General features: G+C 47.9%; 1 protein-coding gene across 1 annotated transcript; it reads right to left on the bottom strand.

Moving 5' to 3' along the window:
- Positions 1–1277: 1277 nt before the first annotated feature.
- On the bottom strand, positions 1278–22827 carry LOC119448052 (uncharacterized). The gene is made up of 3 exons (XM_037711548.2): positions 22588–22827; positions 3871–4060; positions 1278–1417 (listed from the first exon to the last, which is right to left on the bottom strand). The coding sequence occupies exons 1-3, from the start codon at positions 22723–22725 to the stop codon at positions 1371–1373; spliced, it is 375 nt and encodes a 124-aa protein (XP_037567476.1). The 5' UTR covers positions 22726–22827; the 3' UTR covers positions 1278–1370.
- Positions 22828–23104: the final 277 nt, after the last annotated feature.

The following is a 23104-nucleotide window of genomic DNA, read 5'->3' on the forward strand; positions in this document are numbered from 1 at the left end:
GGAAAACAGAAGTTCGCGCGCTGCTCTTCGTGACGTCATGAGATTTGGACTGCGTCCGCTCTCGACTGGTTAATAGTTATCAGTAAACGACGATTACGCGTTGCATTATAAAGGAAACTTATTCAAGATAGCGAGTCCTGAAAGCTTTTTGTGAAGAAAAAATTTCTTTGCGGCGCGCCCTTTGCATAACGAACGCGCATCGCAGCACCAACGAGGCAACGCGCAGAGCTGCTGCCGACGCTGTCCGCGTTTCCCCGCGTTCGCGCCGAACGCGCGTGGTGTCCGTGACTGCAGCCGATGCCTCTTCGACCTGGTTTCGACCAGAAATCTGGACACTCGTCGAGTAGCGTCGGAAGTGCTGCCTCTTCTCGCCTCGCAGCGTTTCGAATGCAATGGTAAACTCGGCGGTAATGCAGTTCCACTCAACGTGAAAGCTGGGGAAGTGCGGAGCAGTGATTCGCCTGTGTTTCCCATGTGTTTTCCTTGTGCTTATCTTGTTTTATACTCTCTTGCGCTGCGCCGGTAGCAGCCGGGCGTGTTAGTAGAGATTTTCACAAATTTCTGTAAATTAATTCGATTATTTCATGACTATTCCTGTATTTTATATTATTCCGAATCTAGTACGTTAGTTTAATTTTACCGGTTTTGCGCTGGTATTGGCATGTGTTGGCCCTGTTTTGCGCTTGTGTTTTCTGAGCGTGACGACATGACACATGACGCATTAGACGCCGACAGCTCGGGCCCCTAAAGTGCTCGGCACTTAAAATAGCCAGGCATGCGGAAAGACTTTGAAGTCCGGGACGCCATACTAACGTACGCACATGGTACCGGTGTACAGTCGAGTGCGAACGTTTCGATACGTGATTTGGCAACACCACCTAGACTATGGCTGTGGTGTGGAGAAGCCAAGAACCGAGGGTGTAGCGTGCGGGCACAAGTGCGTTCCCGAAAGACACGAAGACAGTGCCGATTTTTCGGAGCATACATGAAGTGATGGTGCAAGCATCGTTCAGCGTAGAAATATTATGGCCTGGACGAGGTTTCACACGGAAAGCCAATGCTGCAGTTATTTCTTATCACCGCAGGTAAGCGAACACGACCGACCTGTTGTACGTCTTGTTTGAAATAGACGCCACATAAGTCGTGCGCGTAGCTCTCTTCCGTGCAAGCAGAATATACATACATACATGCGTGTTCGCCAGCTTCCGTGCGGCGGCGCACATCGGCGCAGCTGCGCCGTGTCTGCTAATAAAGACACGAAGACCTGTTCCGGAAGTGTCACTGTGCCGCGCTGTGATCACACGGCACCTGATTTATTCCATCACAAGAAGCGTAATGGTGTATGAGTTATATATTTTTCCAGGTGCTGCCTACAGAGCTCGAGTGTTGAAAGGGCAGATCTTGAAGTAGCAGGCCTCTGAAAGAGATAGGTAGACCTGATAAAAGCAACAACGTCACCATCGGAAGGCATACACTCGTCTGACGTCATCACCCATACCAAGATGGCGCACATCGCGCTTGCTGCGCTATTGAAGCTGGGGGTCTCGTGTATACTTCGGTATACAGAAGTATAAGCAAGGGACGGCGGCACCAAAACGCTCGAAGTGCGCCATCTTACTTGGACCAAGTGACTCGTGTTCCCGCTTGTCTTAAGGGCTTATCAGCAAGGCCTTGTTCGTGAGTACGTCCGGCTTTGCAGACTTCAAACGAAGCAGGCCGTGTTCAGAACTGCGCGTCCCATGAGACTTTAACATACGGAAACGTAGAGAAAACGTTAGGAGAAAGGATGCCGTCAGGTTGCTCGTGTCGAACTTTTCAAACTGAAACCATTCACAGCGCGAAACGACAAGAATTATACGCAGAAAGGATACACGGACAAGCGCTTGTCCGTGTATCTTTTCTGTGTAGTTCTTGTCGTTTCACGCTGTGCATATTTTCAACATGGAATACCAACATGCCCAATGTACCGTCCTTTTGAACTTTTCAATGTCAATTCATGAGCACACGTCCTTCCGTTTCTATGTTGACGCTTTTCGTCATGTTTACGGACGCCAAAATCGCCTAACGATCTCAGAAATTAAGCGCGTTAGCCGCTCATACCTTTCTATTCAGGTAGGCTAAGAGGAAGAAAAAAACTAATTTGGCCGTTTATTATCAACGACAGAGTCAGATCAGCCAACCAGGAAAATTCACACTGAAGCGGGAGACACGGCCGGAAACCACAATGTTTGACGATTACACGATACCTCTTAGCGAACATAAAAATTACGTACGTTAAACTCGCATAACATCTTATAAGCCGTATAGAAAAACAACAGCGAATCGAGCACACATGGGCAGTGAGGAGAAAAACTACTCTCTCTGTCCCTCTCTTTTTTTTTTTTTTTTTTTAACGTATATACGTAAGCAGTTAACATTTGCTTGCGCTATTCTAGTACTTATGACAGCCTGTGACTTACTCAGCGGTGAACGTTTGACTGTGTAACTGTGAAGGTTGTTAACTTCTCTCTTCCTCCTCCTCTTTCAAGCTCGTTCCCCCCTTCCCCAGTGCAGGGTAGCCTACTGGGCTCAGCCTGGTTAACCTCCTTGCCTTTCCCTTATGACCCGGCCTCTCTCTTGCAGCCTGGATCGGACACATCTGATTATGTCGTGAATGATGTCAAATCTTCGAGTCTTTCACTGCACTAACACTGCTATTTTCTGTATATAATAGTCCTGCTGACTACAGAGCGAACTGCACTGTGTTGTATACGCAAATTAGCAGTTCTGCAATAGCCCTCTGCACAGAGGTTGTCGACGTACATACTTTCGCTTTTCCTTTCATATTTCCTCCGCCTTTGTCTCAGTCATTTCCGCGTGCTGTTCTTCCTCGCGCCTTCATTAAGTTCACGCCGTACGGGAAAATGGTGCGAGGCCACATCGCGATCAGCTTCAGTGTCAAGCATGTATAGTCATCGTTCGATGACCGGTGCATCTATAGGATCACAAGGCTGCAAACAGCGGCAGCTCTATATATCTATACTTTGGATTTTTCCGTGTCCTGCATATGTAAGCAGCCTAATAGCGCAACGCGGGCGGTCTGCGTAAGTCGGGGGTCCATTCGCTGGCCTTGCAGCCTTTCAGCTGCTAAATCCCGCGTTGAACGCAAACGTCACCGACGCTCGCTAAAACAAAGAAAATACCTCCGCACAAGTGTTCGAACGTCAATACCCGGAACGTCGCAAGGATATACTTAGCAGAAAGTCGATCACTGATGTTCCAGAAATAGCCTGCGTTCTGCAAATACTGCTGCGCCTTTTGAACTGTTATACGGCGCCCCCGTTTTTATCTACCAAGCATCTGCTAGTTTCTTTATGCTAGATTTAATTTTGCTTCAACTGAGAGCAATTGGACCCAGTAGAAGAGAGAGAGAAAGTATGCAAAGAAAGGCAAGAAGGCTAACCAGAGGTAGTTCCGGTTAGCTACCCTGCACGGGGGAAATTTAGCCAGAACCATGCGGTTTGAGCCTCAATTCGTGCCATGTATATTAAATTTTCACCACGAGCTGACATGGCCCCACGCGCTTTTCCTAGGTTGATTTGATCAATCAAATCACACAAAAAAATCAATCAACCGATTGATTGATTTTTTAAGCCTGTTAAGTTATCTTAATACGTTTCGTACAGACGATTTCTCCCAAAATCAGTTTCAATGGCAAGGCGTGACTTTGAGAGCCAATATATGCTATAACGCCTTACTAACGAAAGCAAGGAGAAAAATAAGAGCGCTCTGAAACACCGAAATCATTTAAAGCCAGCGAGAAGTCGTGTGCATTAATTAAGGAGAGGAGCATTATACTGGAGGTACCTAAAGAAGTGTATATACACTCACTTCCCCTGAGCTTTGCCCGGCGGGACTCGTCTTGCGAGTCGAGCCCTCCATCGTCATCCCCTTCCACGCTGTACGAGGCGGCGTGGGGCCGCTGGCGCGAGCGAAGGTGCAGGGACTCCAGCTCCCCTTGGCGGGGCATCAGAGACAGCAGGGGCCACGACTGCAGCTTCGGGTTGTTCAGGCTGCCGCCCTGCACACCCGAAGACACAGGCGCGCATGCGTTAGATCGATCACAGAGAGAGACGCTTTCTATCTTAAGTGGAGAAGTTGAACGCGCAGACGAGGAAGATCTCGTTTCTGTTCCCGAGACTTTACGAGAACAGCTAACAGTTTCCCCAATTCCGAGGAACATGAGTCCACTCTACCATGGCGCAAGGCGCAAGGCTAGAGCGAGACAACTCACTAAAAAGTTCAGTGGGCACCGTGATGTCATTTACACGGACGTCGCAAAGTCCCATCATGGTCACGTTCTAACGGCAGTAAACTACTCCACACACTCAAACATCAAAATCTCGGCCTCAGTGCGCAACCATTGCACGAGCACAGCTGAAGCAACTGCAATAGCTCTAGCAATCAGACAAGCAGACGCAAGCGGGAACTCGATAGCGGTCCTGACAGACTCGCAAGTAGCGTGCCGGATGTTCATAAACGGACGTCTACCGCGCATAACCCTCAAGCTACTAGGCGAAACACTAGGTGCATCACACGGCATTACATGGTGCCCGGGACACTCGGGAGTCCCAGGAAACGAACGGGCGAACGCACTAGCTCGCTAAACAGACGACGCCCCAAGTAAAATACCAAAGGACCACACTCCGCACGGCATCCTGGAGCACCAGCGTCGCGAACGACAAATCTACGCGTTTCCGCATCCGCAGCTCGGAATAGGAGACGCTCGGAAGTACAGAAAAATCCAAACTCACACCTTTCCGCACTTGGGACTGTGGCACGTAATGTGGCCAGCAGTATATTCCGGTCAATGTCCCTGGTGCGGGGGGCGGCCTTCTCTTCCCCACATTATGTGGGAATGTATATGTAGGCCACAGAACATTAACTCGCCCCTGATACTGACCTCACTAAGTGAGCCCTGGGAGGCCGTCCTCGCTCGAGCTGACTTGGAGATCCAAAAGGGTCTCTTAGACCAGGCTGAGCGTACGGCAACGGCCACTGGAGTCCTGAACTAGGGACCCACCCTTCCCGCTCCCTTGCCTCTTTTTTTTTTATTTATTCAATAAAGTTTTTCATTCATTCATTGAACGCGCAAAACAACGCGGACGACGAAACAAGAAATATATATACGAAAAGGACACAGCGCATCTCTCCTGTTCGTAGACATCTATTTCCTCATCGTCTGCGTTGTTCGCAGCTTTGAACGGAAACGTATCAGCCCAGCAGAGAACTCCCGCGAACTTGACCCCATAACGGCCAGCCGGCTACCTTAAACCACGCTCCTATAGAGCGAAGACGTAAATCACCAACGGCAAGAGGGGCAGTAAGGGGAGTAAGGGGAGTAAGGGAACCGCGAGAAAATAAGAATTCCTGTGACCTTACATTAGACGTACTTCTATGGGAAAAGCAGCAGCCGGCGCCATTTAATGGCGCCGACCTCTCCGAAACGTTATATATTTTAAAAAGTAAGAACACCAAAACCACGCAGATTTCATCACATGCATGCACACCAGACCACTCAGATAAGATCCATATTTAGGAATTCCTAAGAGCCTGTCGTTGTTCGCAAGGAAGTGTCCCATCTACTGTTTGTTTTCGTAAGTGACACCGGTTTGTTATAAAGTGTTAGGTGGCGAATGCTAGTGAGAATGCAACAGGCTCAGGTCGATCTCATTCGGTGTATGCCCATGGGCGGGACGCGGATGTGACGGAATAAACCCGTCCACGGGTGCACTTTTGCTGTATCCGCAGTCCTCACGTCATGAAGTTGTCGAGCGCACTGGCAGGTTGGGTGGCAGAAACACCGCGACGAAGGTCCGTCCTGTTACGTCACGCGTAGTTGTCGGCCGCATATGACCACATTCGCCAGACGCGGTCGGTCAAGAACACGATCCCGAATTCTTCGCAACGTATAAGCGCCGAATAACTGTCCACATTAGAAAGTGCTTGAGCGCTGAACATCACAGAGTCGGCGGCAGGAATTAATTAAAGTTCATTCTCATTTGATGGCGAACACCGCGGTGTGAACGCGCCAAGGGCGAGGAAAATTGTCTTCCGCTTAGCAGTTTCAAGCGCAAAAGCCCGCGTCAAGAGCGATCGGTTTGCGAAATAAAAGCCCATCTGCCACAAAATACTAGCTACAAACAGTACTCCTACGGAATCTTTCTTTATTAGCTGCCAAGTATATGGGAAGTTTGGCCATAGAAAGGACAGGTTATCCCAAACTATAAGCTAACAAAGAGAACAAAGTTGTGAATGGCGCCCACCACTTCTCGGCCATTCCGCTTAATGTGCGACTAAACGGCGTAATTTCGAGAGCTAGTCTTGTGCATTGACGGCGCTGGCAGTGCTGCATGCAGCGGATGAAGAATCTGAACGAAACGCGTAGTGTCGGCGGCGCTCGCCGTTTTTCTCTCGAAACACAGCAATGTGAACGCACTATTAGTAGCAAAGCTATAGGAGGAGAGCAGAGAGAGTAAGGGAAAAAAAAAAGATCCCTCGGAGAATTCTGCAACCACGGCGTATTGGTTCGTCTGGTCTGTCGTCCTCGCTCTTTCCTTAGCGAACCTATTTATCCCATGCATGGTCGTCGCTTCGCTTTTCGCTTTCTCCCTTTTCATTTTTTGTTCGTCGCACTCGAGCGACCGAAAAGGATCTCGCGCGCAGGCAACCACGTCTTCTCTTCTTCCTCCCGCTGTCAGCCGCGTTCTTTACACCATTTCACGCGTTTCGCGCGTCCGCGCGCTGACGCTCTCCGCACGCCGTGTGTGGCACGAGGAAGACGCCTCCACGCCCCTGCTCCTCCAGTTTCCACCGCTGTGTTCTTCATCCACGCGTCATTCTCGCCCACTACACACACCTTCCTGCTTCTCAAACCCGAACGCTCTGGCAATCGCAAAAAAAAAAAAAGAAAGAAAAGGCTGCCCAGCCTTCTTCTTTTACTTCGCGCTACCTTTGCACACAGACGGGCAGTGCGCAGAATGTGGACCGTTGCCCTCAACGTTCAGAGCCAGATGGATGTGAGTGGCTTCGTGACTGCCGTCTGCGCTTCTTCTCTTTTTCTTTTCTTTTTTTTTGCGAAATACCGTGAGCTCTTATCGGGGCCTTTCGTGCGTATACGCTGACAGCCCGCGCCGACAGTTCCAACTTTAGGGGTGCAGGCGCAGCGTTATGACGCAGATATTTTATACCGAAACGACGCGAAAAAGCGATGGACTAAAGTCTCTGGAACACCCTCCGAAATTCTATTAATCCATGTGAGAGGCAATGAGACAGTCTATAGGAGCAGGCGGTAAACATAATCTGAATTAAACAGCGGGACGAACCCTCGATCCCGCCTCCTTCTAAATTATACATGCTGAATTGCAAAGGCAGACGCATGCAGATCAACATGGATGGATGTATGGATGGACGGATGCTATGAGCGTCCCCCTTGAAACGGGGTGGTGTGTTGCGCCACCAAGCTATTTTTCTTATTTTGTTTAATATCTTAATTATTTCTTTATAATAGACAATAAATTCCCAAAATCGGTAGGCATTGCACAGCGAGATACGAAGACTACCAAGCAATAATTCATCACGCTCCACCTGCGCTTGTCTGCTATTTGAAACAAGGTTTTCGGATACGTAGCGAACCTGGTGATCGGATGATGCCCAATACAAGTGCATGGCCGCACAATGACGTGGCCGGGATGCTCAATTCACTGCGGAACTCCAGTCGCATTACGGTGAATAAAAACTCGAACGGTAGCTGTAAGAAGGGATTATATCCTTAACATTATTTTTTATTTCCCTTTTTTTAGCCGAGTGGTGGTGAAAGATCCCCTCCGTGAGACCTATACTTCCTGTCGCTTGTCTGGGGGACGTAACAGGTCGTTGAAAGCGCGTTTGCAAGCGCTGAGCCGGATTGCCTCACTGCTTAATTAATCCAGAGAGAATGCTTTTCCAGTAGTAACTTTCCCAAGAAGAAAACTTGATACAACAGAGCAACGTGAATAATTATCTATTGCTATAGCAGAGCAACGTGAATAATTATCTATTGCTATAGCAGAGCAACGTGAATAATTATCTATTGCTAAAGCAGAGCAACGTGAATAATTATCTATTGCTACAGCAGAGCAAAACAACGAAGCACTCGCTTGCTGTCAAGTGCTGTGGTTCTCTGACTACAAGCGGAGGATGCCGGTCAACAGCCGCTGAAAGAATGCTTCTTAATTCCTGTCAAGTCTGCTGATTTCGGTGAAGCAGTTCCGGCTGCTCCGCGGAGTAAATCCACTGTCGATCTACCACTGGAAAGCTTGCTCCAATATATATATTCTCAAAGTGCTCCGAATCTGCCACTGGATTCAAGCAAGTGTCCCGGCTACGTCACTGCAGTCATAGGTGGGGGTCAGTTAAGCGCACGCACACGCATGCTCACAAGCGGTCTGCGTGGCAGAACGGCTCAAGTGTACGTTCACTTTTCCCATGCAGGCTCGCTCAATATGTGCAACCGGTCATCGGATACAGCGACGCCGAATGCGCGCACGGCCGTGCATGCGCTTCGCTTCGCCGGCTCGCGAATCGGAGATGTGCTAGTCTCATCCCCGATCTATCACAGACAGGAAGTTGAGTCTACACTCCCTTCACAAAAAGCAGGCTAGCCTGGGCGTTGAACTGGAGTGAGAGCATATGCAAAAATTTCCTTGTTCACGTGCCTGAAACTCAGGTCAGGCATCTGGTCGTGGTGCATAGTTCCAACGGGTCGCATTGCGGCGCGTTCGAGATGAAACGAGGCGGTAGAGGGAACAGGCGTCTAACGCCATTTAGTCAGATGGAGTGAGCCTGAGAGAGATAGAAATGAGATGGGAAAGGCAGGGAGGCTAACATGTACAAAGAAAGAAAGAAAGAAAGAAAGGAAAGAGAGAGAGAGGGTGGGGAACGCCCGGGAGTGTCAGCCTACTACCATAAGCTGCTGGAACGTAGAAAGTTTAATAACGCCTTGGCCGACTTCTGGTTTCAATAGACCGCGAAGTGAGATGGTGTGAAGTCTGATATGTGCGGCCCGGTGAGAATAGCACATATCAAGGATTGATTGATTGATTGATTGATTGATTGATTGATTGATTGATTGATTGATTGATTGATTGACACTGATTTGCACTAGTACAATAGAGACAGGCAGTGGCAGAGAAGGAGAGAGCGATCAGAATGTCGACGGTCGTCGGCAGCAGCAACTTATTTTATGCCCACTGAAGGACGGAGGCCTGTTCCAGCGATCTCGAATTAAACGCGTGCTGCGCCAGTCGACTATATTCTATATTTCTGCAAATGGTCTAATCTCATCATCTAATCTTCTAATGTGGTCGACTGCATTCTAACTGCGCCCACAGAATTAAAGAGAACGCGTTTCAGGGCCTCAGTGGGCTTATTAAGCGATTGTCAGTGTGCCGGTCGATAAGATGTAAATTTGAGCCCCTTCAACGAGAAACTCTTGGCCACGTACCTTAGCAAACTAGCCCTCGAATTCACCCTTAACCCCTCTCTCAAAGTGTAACATGTACACGCTTCCAAGTACAACAAGAAATAAAGCCCGCTATACTCCACGGGGTTTCAGTGCCAGCACTTGAGTGCAGAGAGACGCCCGCGCAGCGAGATCGTGCATGTATATAAGTCGAACTGACTGCGGTACTGTAGTCAAGAGAAAGATAAAGCAAGGAGCCAAAACCACTAATATCTCAAGGGAATGCCTGCATGGGAATACTGGTTAGTCGGTTTGCTTGCCTCATACTAACGTATTTTGCAATATTTCTGCCTTTTTTGTTTTCGTAAAGTTCAGCAGATGTTTTACGTGGACGAGACGACTGCAGCAGTTCAAAGCCAGGGGCTCGAGCTGTGCGCAGTACCGGCCTACCTACTACGCGTTTAACTTAGAGCGTAGTGCAAGACTGAACTCAGTGAGCAGAAAGAACCCATGGCACTCGCTACGCAAAGTGCGAGCAGCATCCCGGGCAATTCTTACAAATGCCTTTCAAACTCGCCCCGCCCCTTGTCCTCCGGCATCGCACGGGCGAGCGCCCAAAAGCGCAGTTTGTATAGTACGTGCATATTATAAATGCGCAAAGCAAGAACACAAATCCTTAATCTCCCTCGGTTGTGCAGGGGAAAGGAAGATTACTCGAGGGTAACCTGAAAAACAACGCAATGAAAGCGACAGCAGCAACATAAAAGCACTGACGCAGTTGGGCCGGAATCTGGGAGAAAAAAAAATGACTGCTCACTTCCCGGTCGGCATACGTGCACGTCAAAATAAATTAAGAAATTAAAGAACTCTGATTACGGCTCGCAAGGTCACTATATTAGCAGCCCCACGATGCCCATGAGAAGCTCTCTTTCCTCGAATCAAAGCGAAATAAAGAAGAGACTCTTCTTTTTCTTTATTCAGCCAGCAGTGCGCGCGGTGTCTCACTCGTTCCTTCCTCTCCTCCTCGGAGCCATTATCCAGTTTCCAAATAAGCCCAATGGAACCGATAGCGAAGCATCACGCTTCACTGGAGCAACCGCTCGGCGCGCCGCCTCATTTGCGTGCTTATCTCCCTGGCCGGGCGCGCGCGCGCTCGCCTCACGCACGCCAAGGCGCCGACGCGTGCTGCCTGCGCCGCCGGTGTTGGCGCTGTGGAGAACGTGCAACAGCGCGCGCCAACAGCAGCAGCAGCAGCAGCGATTGCGCGGCGTGCCGGCATGCCGAGCGCGAACGCAGCCGTTGTTTCCCGCGGCCGGTGGTGTGTGTGTGTGTTGCACGCCGAAGGGGGGGAAAGGCCGGCAGTGGTGCTGCAGGAGCAGCAGCAGCCTGTATGGACACTGGCCAGTCGGCCGGCTCGCGGTGGTATGCTGGCCTGGCTGGCCGCAGCGCACTACTACTTACTCGTGCGTGCAGCGGCTGTAACGGGTCCCGCGGCGTGCAATGCGCGCGCCGTGATCCGGCGCGAGATTTTTACGCCTCTTCTTACCGCACCGCGGTCGTGTACAGAGATAGTGGCCCAGAGATTGGGGCCCGCGATAAGCGCCCTTTAGGGCGCCTCCGCGCACATCGCCTGCTCTTCATCCTGCGTGGCTTTTGACGCGAGCGTGCTTTATGTTTTACGACCGCCGTTTTTATGGGAGGTGTCACCGCCGCTGCAGGGAAGCTCCTGCGCGTTTCCGTTTCTCCTTTGTTTCTTTTTCCCGCGCGGAGAAGTCGCGCTCGGGCGGTTCTGTTGTCACCTGCCGCGTGAGAACACATTCGAGCATGACCTCGGTATGCTTCTTTCTTTGATCAGGGCATTCTGTCGAGAATGACCAGCCATGGTATTGTTTATTAGAGGTTTGAGAGAGAGCTGCTTCTATCCGTTGGTATAAGGTATATTGAGGGTTAGTGCTTATACATGAAGGCAAAGATGTCGCTCTACGTGGCACGCATGTACGCGCTTCATTTCTTGCTTCGCACAGTCTGCGATACGGACTGTAAGGCACATATGTAGCCTCCGAAGCTTCGTATAGCCTATACTTCCAGTATTAAATCGGGTTCGCAGTAAGCGCGGCCGTCTGGTGTCGAATTCTCGATGATCGCAGTTATTTTAGTTATTGGCAAACGCTTTCACTATCGTTATTGACCGACGTCCATCCTTGCGCGCCGGTGTGAACCCGAGAATTGCAGTAATCCAGTCGGCGCATATAGTTGAACTGACCGGCGAGACTGCGTGCACACTAATGCGACATCCTTATCCAAGTGAACGTTCCGCGTTTGTGTGCCCAACTGATGCGAATCCAAAGGAATAAGTAACATTAGCCGCGTTTACATGAATGCGACAAGGGCGCATCGCATCGCATTTATAGCGCATCGCGTTCAGTGTAAAGAGCGATAATGCTCTATAGTAAGGCGCATCGCACATTAATGCGCCAGCTAGGCGAAGGTAGATTTACATGCGCGAGTCGACTCACGCACTGAGGCCCTACGTTATCGCGAGAGTTAATGCGCTACATGTAAATGGCGTCGCAACGCCTTTCCCAAATGCACTTGGAAGTGCGAATTCGATAGTGTCGCACTCATTTAAACGCGGCTATTCGCAGTAAGCGGCTGAGACGTCGCCTCTAACCGATAGAGGAACTGTGAATCCCATGGCGTGCGATCGACATGCAATACATCGCACGTGGTGCGCGACGCATGATGTACGTATTAACTGCGGCACGCTGTTTTACAAGGCGATATTTTCTAGCAAGTACGTAGTCGCTGGTATCACATTCACGTTGCATGTATATACCGGTCATCGCAACCGCGGTCTTTACAGAGCTTCACTTTCATAATCGCTTCGAAGACAAATAGTGCAAATAGAACGTGGAATCGCTGACGTGTAAAGTCGGTCTACCATTTCATTACGTCACTAATTATGTGGTCGGCACTCACTGTCTTTCCACAGCTCCTCGCTGGGAGACGATTAGATGTGCCGTAAACCCTCCGCCGTGCGACCTAGTTAAACGCTTTCACCGATGCGGCGGAATGTTGATGGCAGTCAGCAATTACAGTGAGGTGATTAAGTCATCTCCAAGGGTTTTCCCTACCGTAGTTGATAATTAATGGAAACTGAAAATGATATATCTTGAGATCGAAGCAGATGCTCATAGCGTAGGAAAAATAATAATTGGTCAGTCCGGCTTTCAGGGAAAATTACAACGACGTTCGTTAAGCTGTGTGCCTGAACATAACAAGGAAGTCGCAAGTTCGACGTCCAGCACGACGGTCGCCTGCATGTATAGAAGATTCCGAGGGACATGGAACTCTGGGGTTTTACGTGCCGAAACCACGATTTGAGTTCGAGGCACGCCGTTGTGGGGGACTCCGGATTAATTTGACCACTAGGGGATCCTTAACGTGCCCCCAATGCACGCGACACGGGCGTTTTTGCATTTCGACCCCATCGAAGTGCGGCCGCCGCGGCCGGGATTCGGTCCGCGCGACCTCGTGCTTAGCAGCGCAGCACCATAGCCGCTAAGCCACCGCGGTGGATGATTCCGAGCGACAATATTGATTGATTGATTGATTGATTGATTGATTGATTGATTGATTGATTGATTGATTGATTGATAAAGGCCGGTCCCCAACCACAACGTCGAAAATAAATTTGGTGTATTTATAAACGTGCATTTCTTCAAATATGTACCTATGCAGTTGCCAGGAACGGCTGCCTTTCAACCATGTGTGTGCGCGTGTGTGTGTGCGTGCGTGCATGCGTGCGTGTGATCTTGCTTCATTTGCATTTCGCGCTTATATTTATGTGTCTGTCGTAGTTCTAACAAGTCTGAGTGCCATTACATTTCTGTGATTGACTCAAGAGCGCCCGCGCTCAAATTGTCGCCGCCTTTCCTTCACTTGTTGTACCTGATCTCACTTCTGTCTGTCCATATGGCGTTCGTATGTGTGACAACGGTGGCCAGTTTCTCCAATTCCATCAAACAAAATCGATCAGTGAATCATGCGCGGTCGGTCTTTACATGAGATAATGCTCTGAATCATCGATCCACGCTTTCTTTCACTCCCAGCGCCTTATCGTTACTTCCAACAGAAAAAAAAAATGTGGAGCGAATATTTTGCTCGTCCGCGCCGTTCCACGTGACGATGGAAAGAAACGAAGACACAAAAACGAAGATACAAAAACGAAGAGAGGCAGAAGAGGAGCTTTCGCGGTCGCCCTCTATATTCACCGCCCACCGCGCGAACCTGCATGCCCCAGCTCGCTCCGCATGCAGCTCCAGAAAAAACGTCGCCACCACGGAATCGGAGCCGCTCCCGAGGGAGGAAAGCGCATTTCGTCTTGCCTCGGCCGAGAAAGAAAGCGAGCGATCCAAAACGGGCGAGCTCTCCTTGCATGCAACGCAGCTTAGTCTGGTTTGCTCCCTCTCTGGAGCACGCGCAACCACGGGACCATGACGCGCACAGCCGCTCGACCAATTACCTTTGCAAAAAAGAAAGAAGATACAGAGAGGAGGGGCAACCGAGGCGGTAGCACTTGCAAGCAGAGAGAACCCGCAGGCACCCCTTGCTCCCAATCTCACTCTCGCAGCACAACTCAAACGGCCGGCAGACGAAAACAAAGTGACGCAGGGATGGTAAACATCACGAAAAAGTCACGTTTTTCACTGCGGCCCTCCTGCGATCGCGGTGCAGCGCCCAAACAGCAGAGGACGCGGGGAGGCTGCTGCTTATGCGCCGTAATAGGGACATCGTCACGCACGCCGTCACGGCTGGTGTGATCCGTCGCACCAGTATCAAACGTGCGCGCGTCTCAGCGTGGAACAACTCGCGGACGCATTCGGCGTGCTACGCGAGTGCTAGCCCCCTCCTTCTCCCTGGTATACGTCGATGTCGGTACGCACCCGCAAGACGCATCCTAACTCCACCCTTGATGCCAGAAGCCTCTTTCTTTAAACCATCAAGTGTGTTCGTAGCATAATAAGTGGTCCAGCTTTCAAGGAAGCCCTCCTCATATTTCGTGTGGTCGCCCCAAACACCGTCCACAGATTTAGTACAGTGTCGCCAAAGATCGTTCATGAACAACCATGATTCAGTAAAAAACAAGGGAACATCAATGCGCCGACAACTCTGCAAGATCGCCGAGTCGGGAATCGAACTCGGAAACTTCCGGTTCAGAAGCTGGCCGGTGATATTATCTCACTGGCGCTCCGCTATACGCTTCTTATGTCACCACATGTCGAGTGCGGAAGACGCTGATACTCGCTCTTTTCCCCCTTTTCTCTACATAAGCTACATAAAACCCTTGCAGAAACTATCTGAAAATGACTGTCAGCGTTAATGCGAATAGCATTGAAGCAATGCAGCGGCACACGGTATTACACCGCCAAAGCGAGTCCTGCATGAGGCGTGCACTGCAACCGAGCTCCTCTCATCGCGCTTCCCTCTTTCCCTCTGGAAACGCTACGACATCTGGCGGCGCCGCCACGAAGTCCGCGCTTGGCGCGTGTCTGATCAGACAAGATAATCAGAATATATACGACGCGGGTTCGATTCCACCCAGCATCGAATAAATATTTAAGGATTTTTTGTCTTCTTTTTTTGTCATTGAAGAGCGGCACAACATACCCAATGCCCCACGTTGGCTCGAAAGAGGTTAGATACGGACATGACATACGGACATATCTATGTACATACGGGATCGACAGTAATTCTGACAGCTTATATCTTAATCCCACAGATGATAGTGAGGTGTTCAACACGCACCATTCCCTCAGTAATAGCCTCGAATGCGAGATTTCACAACGGACAAATTAAACCAGGTAAGTACGCTCTTGATATAATTGTGCCCACAGCTCACATACATATATAATCTCATACTTACTACAGGTATTTTTCCAAAGAAAATGCCAATCTCAAAAGTTGTCACTATCCATAAGGGAGGGGACAAAAATAATTTAGCGAATGATCGTCCGATTTTGTTAGTATAAGTTTTCTCTAAACGTAATAGAGAAGCTAAATCACAGCCACGTGACAAAGTTCGCAGAAAAGTATAATTCGCGCAGCCCTACACACAAATTCGGATTCCGTTAAGGAAGATCGACAGAACTCGCCCTTCTTACACAAAAAGAAGTAATTCTTAAAGCTTTTGAACAGGATAACATACTAAATGCAGGCGTTCGACAGCCTAAACCATTTAACACTACTAAGGAAACCTGAAATATATGGTATTCGAGGCATACCTCTAGCACTAACAATATCTTATCTCCAACACAGAATGCAATGTATTTCTGTACAGGGCAACATATCCACGTATAAACTGGTTACTACACTGCAGGTGTTCCCCAAGGAAGCATACTCGGGCCGCTCCTTTTTAACTTTTATATTAACGTTATCACAAACATCAGCACTGATGCCGAGTAGGCAACCTACGCGGACGAACCAACCCTATTCTTTCGCAGGTATTCATATATAGCGCTCTTGAAATAAATATTAATCAAACTATAAGTGTTTCTACCACTGGAGCTTTAAAAAAATTATCTTGTCATCAATACTTCCAAAACTAAAGCCATTATTTACACACCTAGGCAGTCAATTCCTGAACCCACTCTAATTATCATCCTAGGAAACTCTAGGATAGAGGTGGTGGCTTCAGTCAATCCCTCGGCGTGTATTTACATAAACATATGTCCTGGGAAACTCATCTGAGCTCTATGTGTACTTACTCAAAGCCGCCAAGACTGTGGGAATACTAGTAAAATATAAATCTTACTTACCCCCCGTTTTAAATTGCATATTTATAATGCCATTTTTCTCTTATATTTCAATTATGGTTTTCTTGTGAGGGGTACAACTACAACAACGAACCTTGACTGTGTAGATATATTTAAAAAAAGAAGAAAGAAAAAAGCCGTCAATTGTATTGCTGACACGAACGATCATCCCACACGGAACACCTCTTCGTTAAATACAACCTGGCGCCCATACACAAGATCTATTCACTAAGCTTGGCAGAGAGGTATATACAAGATATTGAGGGTATTTTAACCATACGTTTACAGTTAACATCATTAGAAAGAACATATAGCGGACGTAATACTGACATTTGGACGATAATACTGACATGTAGCAGTCCGAACCACCAGGAGGAGGTGTAGAACAAAAATGGCGACGACTACATTTAACAGAACTATGTACGGTGCCCTTCTAATCAATGACAGAAGAAGGGAAGCTGACCAGACCCGTTGAAGGTTTAGAGCGAATTAACGGGGCAAGCGTCCGCACGCACGCACGCAACGCACACACACGCACGCACAGCGTACACACAAACCTCCGTCGAGAATGGACGCTAGCCGCAGTTTCCGGTGGGCGTGAAGATTAACCCGCAGGCATCGTGAGAGCCGAGGTCTTTTCCGCGAAACCAGCGAGGAGCGCTACCACAGTGGGGGCACGGATCGCATTTGGTTCTCGGGTCACGTGTTTCCTGCGGCCGCAGCTACGATGGATGAACCACCACCACCTTCTACCTGTATATGGGACCTGCCACCGGGCCTAAGAATGCGACCTGCTGCAGAGCACCAAGAGATCGCATACAATCCAAGCTCATCTCAGAATTGACGTCATCCTGTATTGAGTTTCTTCGCAACTTTCTTGTTTTTTTTTTTTTTTTTTTTAATCTTCTCTTGTTTTCTAATATTTTCTGCCCTTGCCCCATCCCCCTGTGCAGAGTAGCCAACCGGACACTTAATCTGGTTAACCTCTCTGCCTTTCACCTCTTGTTTTCCTTCTCTTCCTCTTACCACACTATATATACATGTATATAGGTACTTAAAGGGACGCAAAAACAACATTAAATATATTTAGATGGGCGAAGTACTCTTTCCAGCGTCCATTTTAATTTATTTCGCGGGAAAAGGTGGGTTACTATACCGAAGAACTCAAACGTGGAAATATTCCTTTTGAACCACGCGATCGCAGCACAGGTACGTCAGTGTGTACGTCATGAATTTCAATGGACTTCCGCGTGTCAGGGTCATTTTACTGCGCCAGATTTTATGAAAGCTCGCTAGGTTGAGCCTTTGGTTCCTCTAGAAAGCAATATACAACCCTTAGTTTATCGTTAATATGTCAACTAGTCCCCAGCAGACGCTGCCAAAATTAATGAACTTCGCGGAGAGCTATAGTATATAGTGGTGGCGTCGTCACCTGTATGTTCTTTTTGCTTCCTCTCAGGCGTACCATGTCTCCGCGCACGTTAAGACTGACATTCTTGGTGTACCAGAAGTGCAATTTACCCATCAAGCTCAACGTAGTACCCCTCTTCGTTATATCCCTTTAAAGGGACACTAAACAGAAACGCTAAATCAGAATAGACTGATAACCATTCTTTAGAAACTATTTTATCGTTAATTTTGTGGTAAGGGGTTGTTTAATATAAATGAAATGAAGGCCAACCTTACTTTTTTTTTTAATATTTCGCACTGAAACCACGGGACCGGTGCGTCATTGTGACATGCACGAATTTCAAGTTATCTTCTTTTACTTAATTGGGCCATTGTGGTGCAGTAAGTGTTCTTCAATTTTGCTCCTTTGCAATGCAGTACGTAGTCCAGCTTTACCAATATGCATGATTATGAGGTACGCCCTACAGTGGAGGACTCCGGATTAATTTCGACTACCTGGTGTTCTTTAACGTGCACCCAATGCATGGTACACGGGCGTTTCTGCATATGCACTGTTGGAGTGCACTGTATATATGGCTCCTTTAGGAGATCTCCATGTTTAACCCTTTAACTGGTAGCTCAACAATATTGTTGACATAACAAATGCATCTGCAAAAACTAGACAAATCCAAATATTAGTCTTTGCCTTTCCGTTTACCTTTATTTATGTACCTGCTCAACAGTGCTATTTACTAAAACGTCGAGCGTGAGCAGCACCAGATGTATTGGTCCCAAAACCTGAAGGCTTCGTCGTTATCTTCTTAGCGCACGTGGGGGTCATATTATTGCCAATGCGAGTTTTTCCCCTATTTTAAGCAATCTCTTATTCCTTAACTTCATAAAGGTACATCTCAAGAACAAACATTGACCTTGCCATATAGCAAGTGCCAGAGACCAGTTCTGGACCATACATTTACCTTTCTCCACCTGGTCAACAATAATTTTGACCTACTGTATCTCGCTTAGTTTTTAGAGAAATAGCTTAATATTTCAATCGATATGTATTTGTGCAAAGTAAAGAAGAACTAAAACAATAAAACCATTCTAGGTCAAGTCGTTCTTATCTTGCCAGTTAAAGGGCTAACGAAGTATCACTAATAACGAAGTCCATTTACTGTTCGAGTTCGTGATAAAGAGGGTTTCCGTCCCTAATACTGATCGTTTAATGGTGTCTTAGCTCTGCGTGCGGTTCGAGCATTTCATCGTCGTGGTGCGAGCAGTGGCAACGCGGTTTCTATGCCACCAAAACACATCCTGACCGTGAGCGATATACCAAACTATATCAGCTGCAGCGTCAGAGATATCACGTGAGCGATATACCAAAAAAATGTCAGCTGCGTCAGAGATCATCTATAGTACATTAGCGTGCACATATATCTATATACGTCAAAACAGCAAGAAATTTGCGCAATTATACGTAGCACGGACTACCGAAACGTAACTTAACACGGCTTAACATCTTTATTGGTAGATGTAGACCAATGGACGGATATTTTCAAACCGCGAGACACTCGCCAAAGTGCATACGCTGCATACAATTGCCGGAATACTAGCGCGGCACACTATAATAGTGGTTGGACGCATGTATACCACATTCAATACCAAACCAGAAACTTTATGTCAATAAGCGAAAAAGCCCATATTGCGTTCGCGATGCGAATTTACCGGACATTTTCCCTCCCCTATTGTGCGCGGTAAACGCGTGGTGAACAAGAAATACAAAGCGGCGTATTTTCCTCCCTTCCCTAACACCTGCGCGTCTGTGTAAGCGCCGTATCGCTGTCTCCATTAGCACCACCATCCTCAACTTCATCCAAGCCTTTAGAATAGCGTTCTCAATTAGCACAGTTCGCGAGAAAAAATATGCCTCAAAATCCGCGTCATGACACTCCCACAAGGAGATGGTAAAAAGTAGTCGTATACGCAGCTAAAAACCGCGAAAAATAAGCAAAGAACGAAAAGTTAGTGCACAGGGCCCGGCGAAACCTGGAAAGCAATTTATTCCAGGAAGAATTCCGAGGTTTTAATTGCCTTGGCCTCTTCTCCCGTGATTAATGGTCAGCCCAGGAAGGCCGGGACACATGCGCAAGCCTTTGAAAGCATTGCTCGAATGCCGTCAGCTGCCCTCTCTCTCTTTCTTCGTTTTCGCAGGTATACCGCCCCCGCTTGTACTGACGTCAGAGGGTGAAGACGTTGAGTTGATGATGTGTGGTGTTTAGTGGCACGAGCGTAAACATTGAGTTAAATGCCATGTTACGCAGCGATGAAGTACGTGGTTGCTATGACCGCATCCGTAGTCTTCGCTCATGTTCCGCAGACGAATGAAGCTTACACTGAATTTTGTTGAATATGTTACCCTAACGTAATAGTGTAAGTTTAGGCGAGGTCCCCTTTGTGCAGGCTCTGTATCGGCGTGATAGCTTGCGATGCCACGTAATATACATTTTGGCAAGTGCCAGTAGGATCCGTGCATCGACGTATACCGGTAGGCTCGAAGCACAAGTTCAAAAACCGGTCATCTGTTAGTACTCCGTCTGCTTCTGCTTGCAATTGACCAATGCATGAAGGTCTGATGATGACAGCCATGGTAAATGATGAATGGTATTAGTGCTCCAACAGGTGCGCACAGTGGATATATAGTTCGTGGACAGCGGAAAGCGTAAGTTCGTGCTGTTGGTGCGTCGTCCTAAAATATGAGCTTACAGCGCGAGGCTACGTGGGCGGAGACAAGTAAACAGGGACAACGCTGTCAGTGTTTTCTTGCAGGGTCTCCTTTCGGGGAGGTGGGACAATGACCTCCAAAATTCAAAAGTGTGAATCTTCGGCCTCTGATGGCAGCGAAAATCAGAACGTATCACGCTGACAGTTAGCTAGGATGCCTGGCTTACTTCATTCGATCGCGCACCTTACGTGAGAAATTTTAACGAGAAATCAATAGAACGTTGTCAGCAGAAAACTTATTGAGCAATGCACAACAGAAGCTTTATTGAAATTTCGTTCTGCTGGGTCATTGAGTGTTGGAGTTTCATTGAATTTCACTTGAATCAATGATACTTGAACAAATTGACAACGGAAATTCAATACTCATTTTTGTAAGAACCGGCTTTGCATTTAGCATCATTTAGTTCGCTTTGCTCTCGTGTGGGAGTAGGAGGAAAGCAAAAGTATAGGGAGGTCAGTGAGACGGCGCCTCTAGTTTGCTACCCCACGCAGGGGGATGAAAAGTAGGAAGGGAGAAATACATTAGTAGCGCAGACGCGTGCGGCTTCTCATCACGCCTGCAATCGGTCACCGAGGTCAGTCGAGTTCATAAACATTTTCTCTGTAATACTGCGGTACGTGGGGCCACATTAAAAAATGAGAGACCCTCGCGGAAGGTTTATAGGGCACTTTATTTAAATCTTAACATGATGTTTAAAAATCGCCTGTGGCAGAAAACACAATTAAATTACTCGACATAATTACTCGAAAAGTTGGACACTAGAAATCTGATTAATTAACGATATTTTACTAATTAATGTTGGAGCTTGTCACTTTAACGCACATTGCAATTTATGATCTGAAGCCGGTGAGCTCTAGAGGCCCACTCACATTGAACAACTTTTGAATAATTTGCATGAGCGACTAATTAGCAAAAGCTCACTAAATAACTTTTCAAAGAATCAGTTTAGGGTACAATTTACGAACTCAGCCGGTTAATTCGCAAGGGATATCTAACAAGGAAATTTGAGGTCCGCACCAGTTTCGAGATGTATACGTTCCCAAATTGTGTGACGAAATGCGTTGGTGTTCCAGTCACATTTGTTCTACACTGCTTAAGAACGCGTTTTGTTAGCACAAGTGTAACAACAGTGCATTTCGCGGAAGTTTTGACGGCGCTTATACTATAACTAGGGCTTGCTTCGAAATTCGTTCCAAGTAAACGTGACCTGGTAAGTCTTCATAGATTGAATTAATTATATGTCCTAAATGGATTAGTTAAATCATAATTAGTGAAATTTTGTTATTTAATCGATTATGCTGCGATTTCTCGTTCAAATATTGTCCCCATTTTTGAGATTTCCAGCTCAAGACGATAGAATAGCGTTATGTGCCAAAGGTGATTTTCAAAAATTCTGTAAATCATATAAAGAACAAGCCTATATATTCAAAAGACTTGTATCGCAATATGACAAGGAAATGGCACCACAGTTAGTTTTAATACTGAAATTAAAATGCGAATTCTGAGCGATGCCGTAATGGAGGACTTCCGATTACGCAAGACCAGCTGGATTTCTTATCCTCCACTGACATCACCTTACATTATCCTTTTTTTTTTTTTTGTCTTCCATATGTAGATGGCCGCGGCTCGCAGTTTAAAACGCCGCGACTTTGGGCGCCACATTAAAGCGTTTCTAATTATATTCTAGCCGGCTATCCATAAAGCCAAGAGCCACGGCGGACGTTTTTATCACTGAGCTCGACAAGGAAATGTCGGCTCAAGTTGCGCCCATTTAGTTGTTACAATCGACATGCAGCTAACCACTAGCAACCAGAAGACAAGAAAACAGGAATAAGCGAAATTTGACACGAGATTTATCACTTTTGCTAGCTCGCACAAGTATACTATTGTCATTTCGTTATGCACCAGCCTGTGTCCACATCGCTGTCCGCACAGACGCATCGTGCGCACATTCACCAAGATGCGCGCTGACGCCGATTCAGCTAGAAAAACAGGAAGAGAAGAAGGCTGAGCTTTTTATGGGGTTTTTCGCATTCGCCAAGACGCGCGTTCATGTCGTAACGCCAATCGCAGAAGAGAATTCGTGGCTGTATAGTGTTACGACCAGACAGCTCACTCACCCGCCTCTGCATGTTTTCAAGGGCGTCGCTCCAGTCGGGAGGTGCCACTGCCGCCGCGAGCGCCACCAGTGGCGCCAGAGTCACCAGCACGAGCGATGAAGATCGCAGGCGAGCCGGCACCAGGCCACCACCCATCATGACGACGAGGACGACGACGGCCAGCGAAGGACGGGCTAACTGATGGCGCGTGGAAGGACTTTGCTGGTTTTGTGCAGCGAGTTGGCTCTACAGCGCGTGCATCGGTGCCTTTTATATTAGGTGATCACGCTTGCTGGCGTCACAGGTGCCCCCGCACCCCAGCGATGAGGTGGGGAAAGGAGGGGAGGGGGGGGGTCATGCCTCTCTCTAATCCGTATGATTGGTCGCCCCGTGGGAGATTGGCAATCTGTGCGCGCAAGGCTTAATTAACCGCAAAGCCGGCTTTGCCCTGAGCCATGGGCGCGTCCCGCCGACGAGTTCGGTAGCATTGTCATGTCGACGTTGCTATACGTATATATGCCTGCCGGTGGGGCCCCCA

Source organism: Dermacentor silvarum, chromosome 4, assembly GCF_013339745.2.
Source record: "Dermacentor silvarum isolate Dsil-2018 chromosome 4, BIME_Dsil_1.4, whole genome shotgun sequence".
Classification (NCBI taxonomy): domain Eukaryota; kingdom Metazoa; phylum Arthropoda; class Arachnida; order Ixodida; family Ixodidae; genus Dermacentor; species Dermacentor silvarum.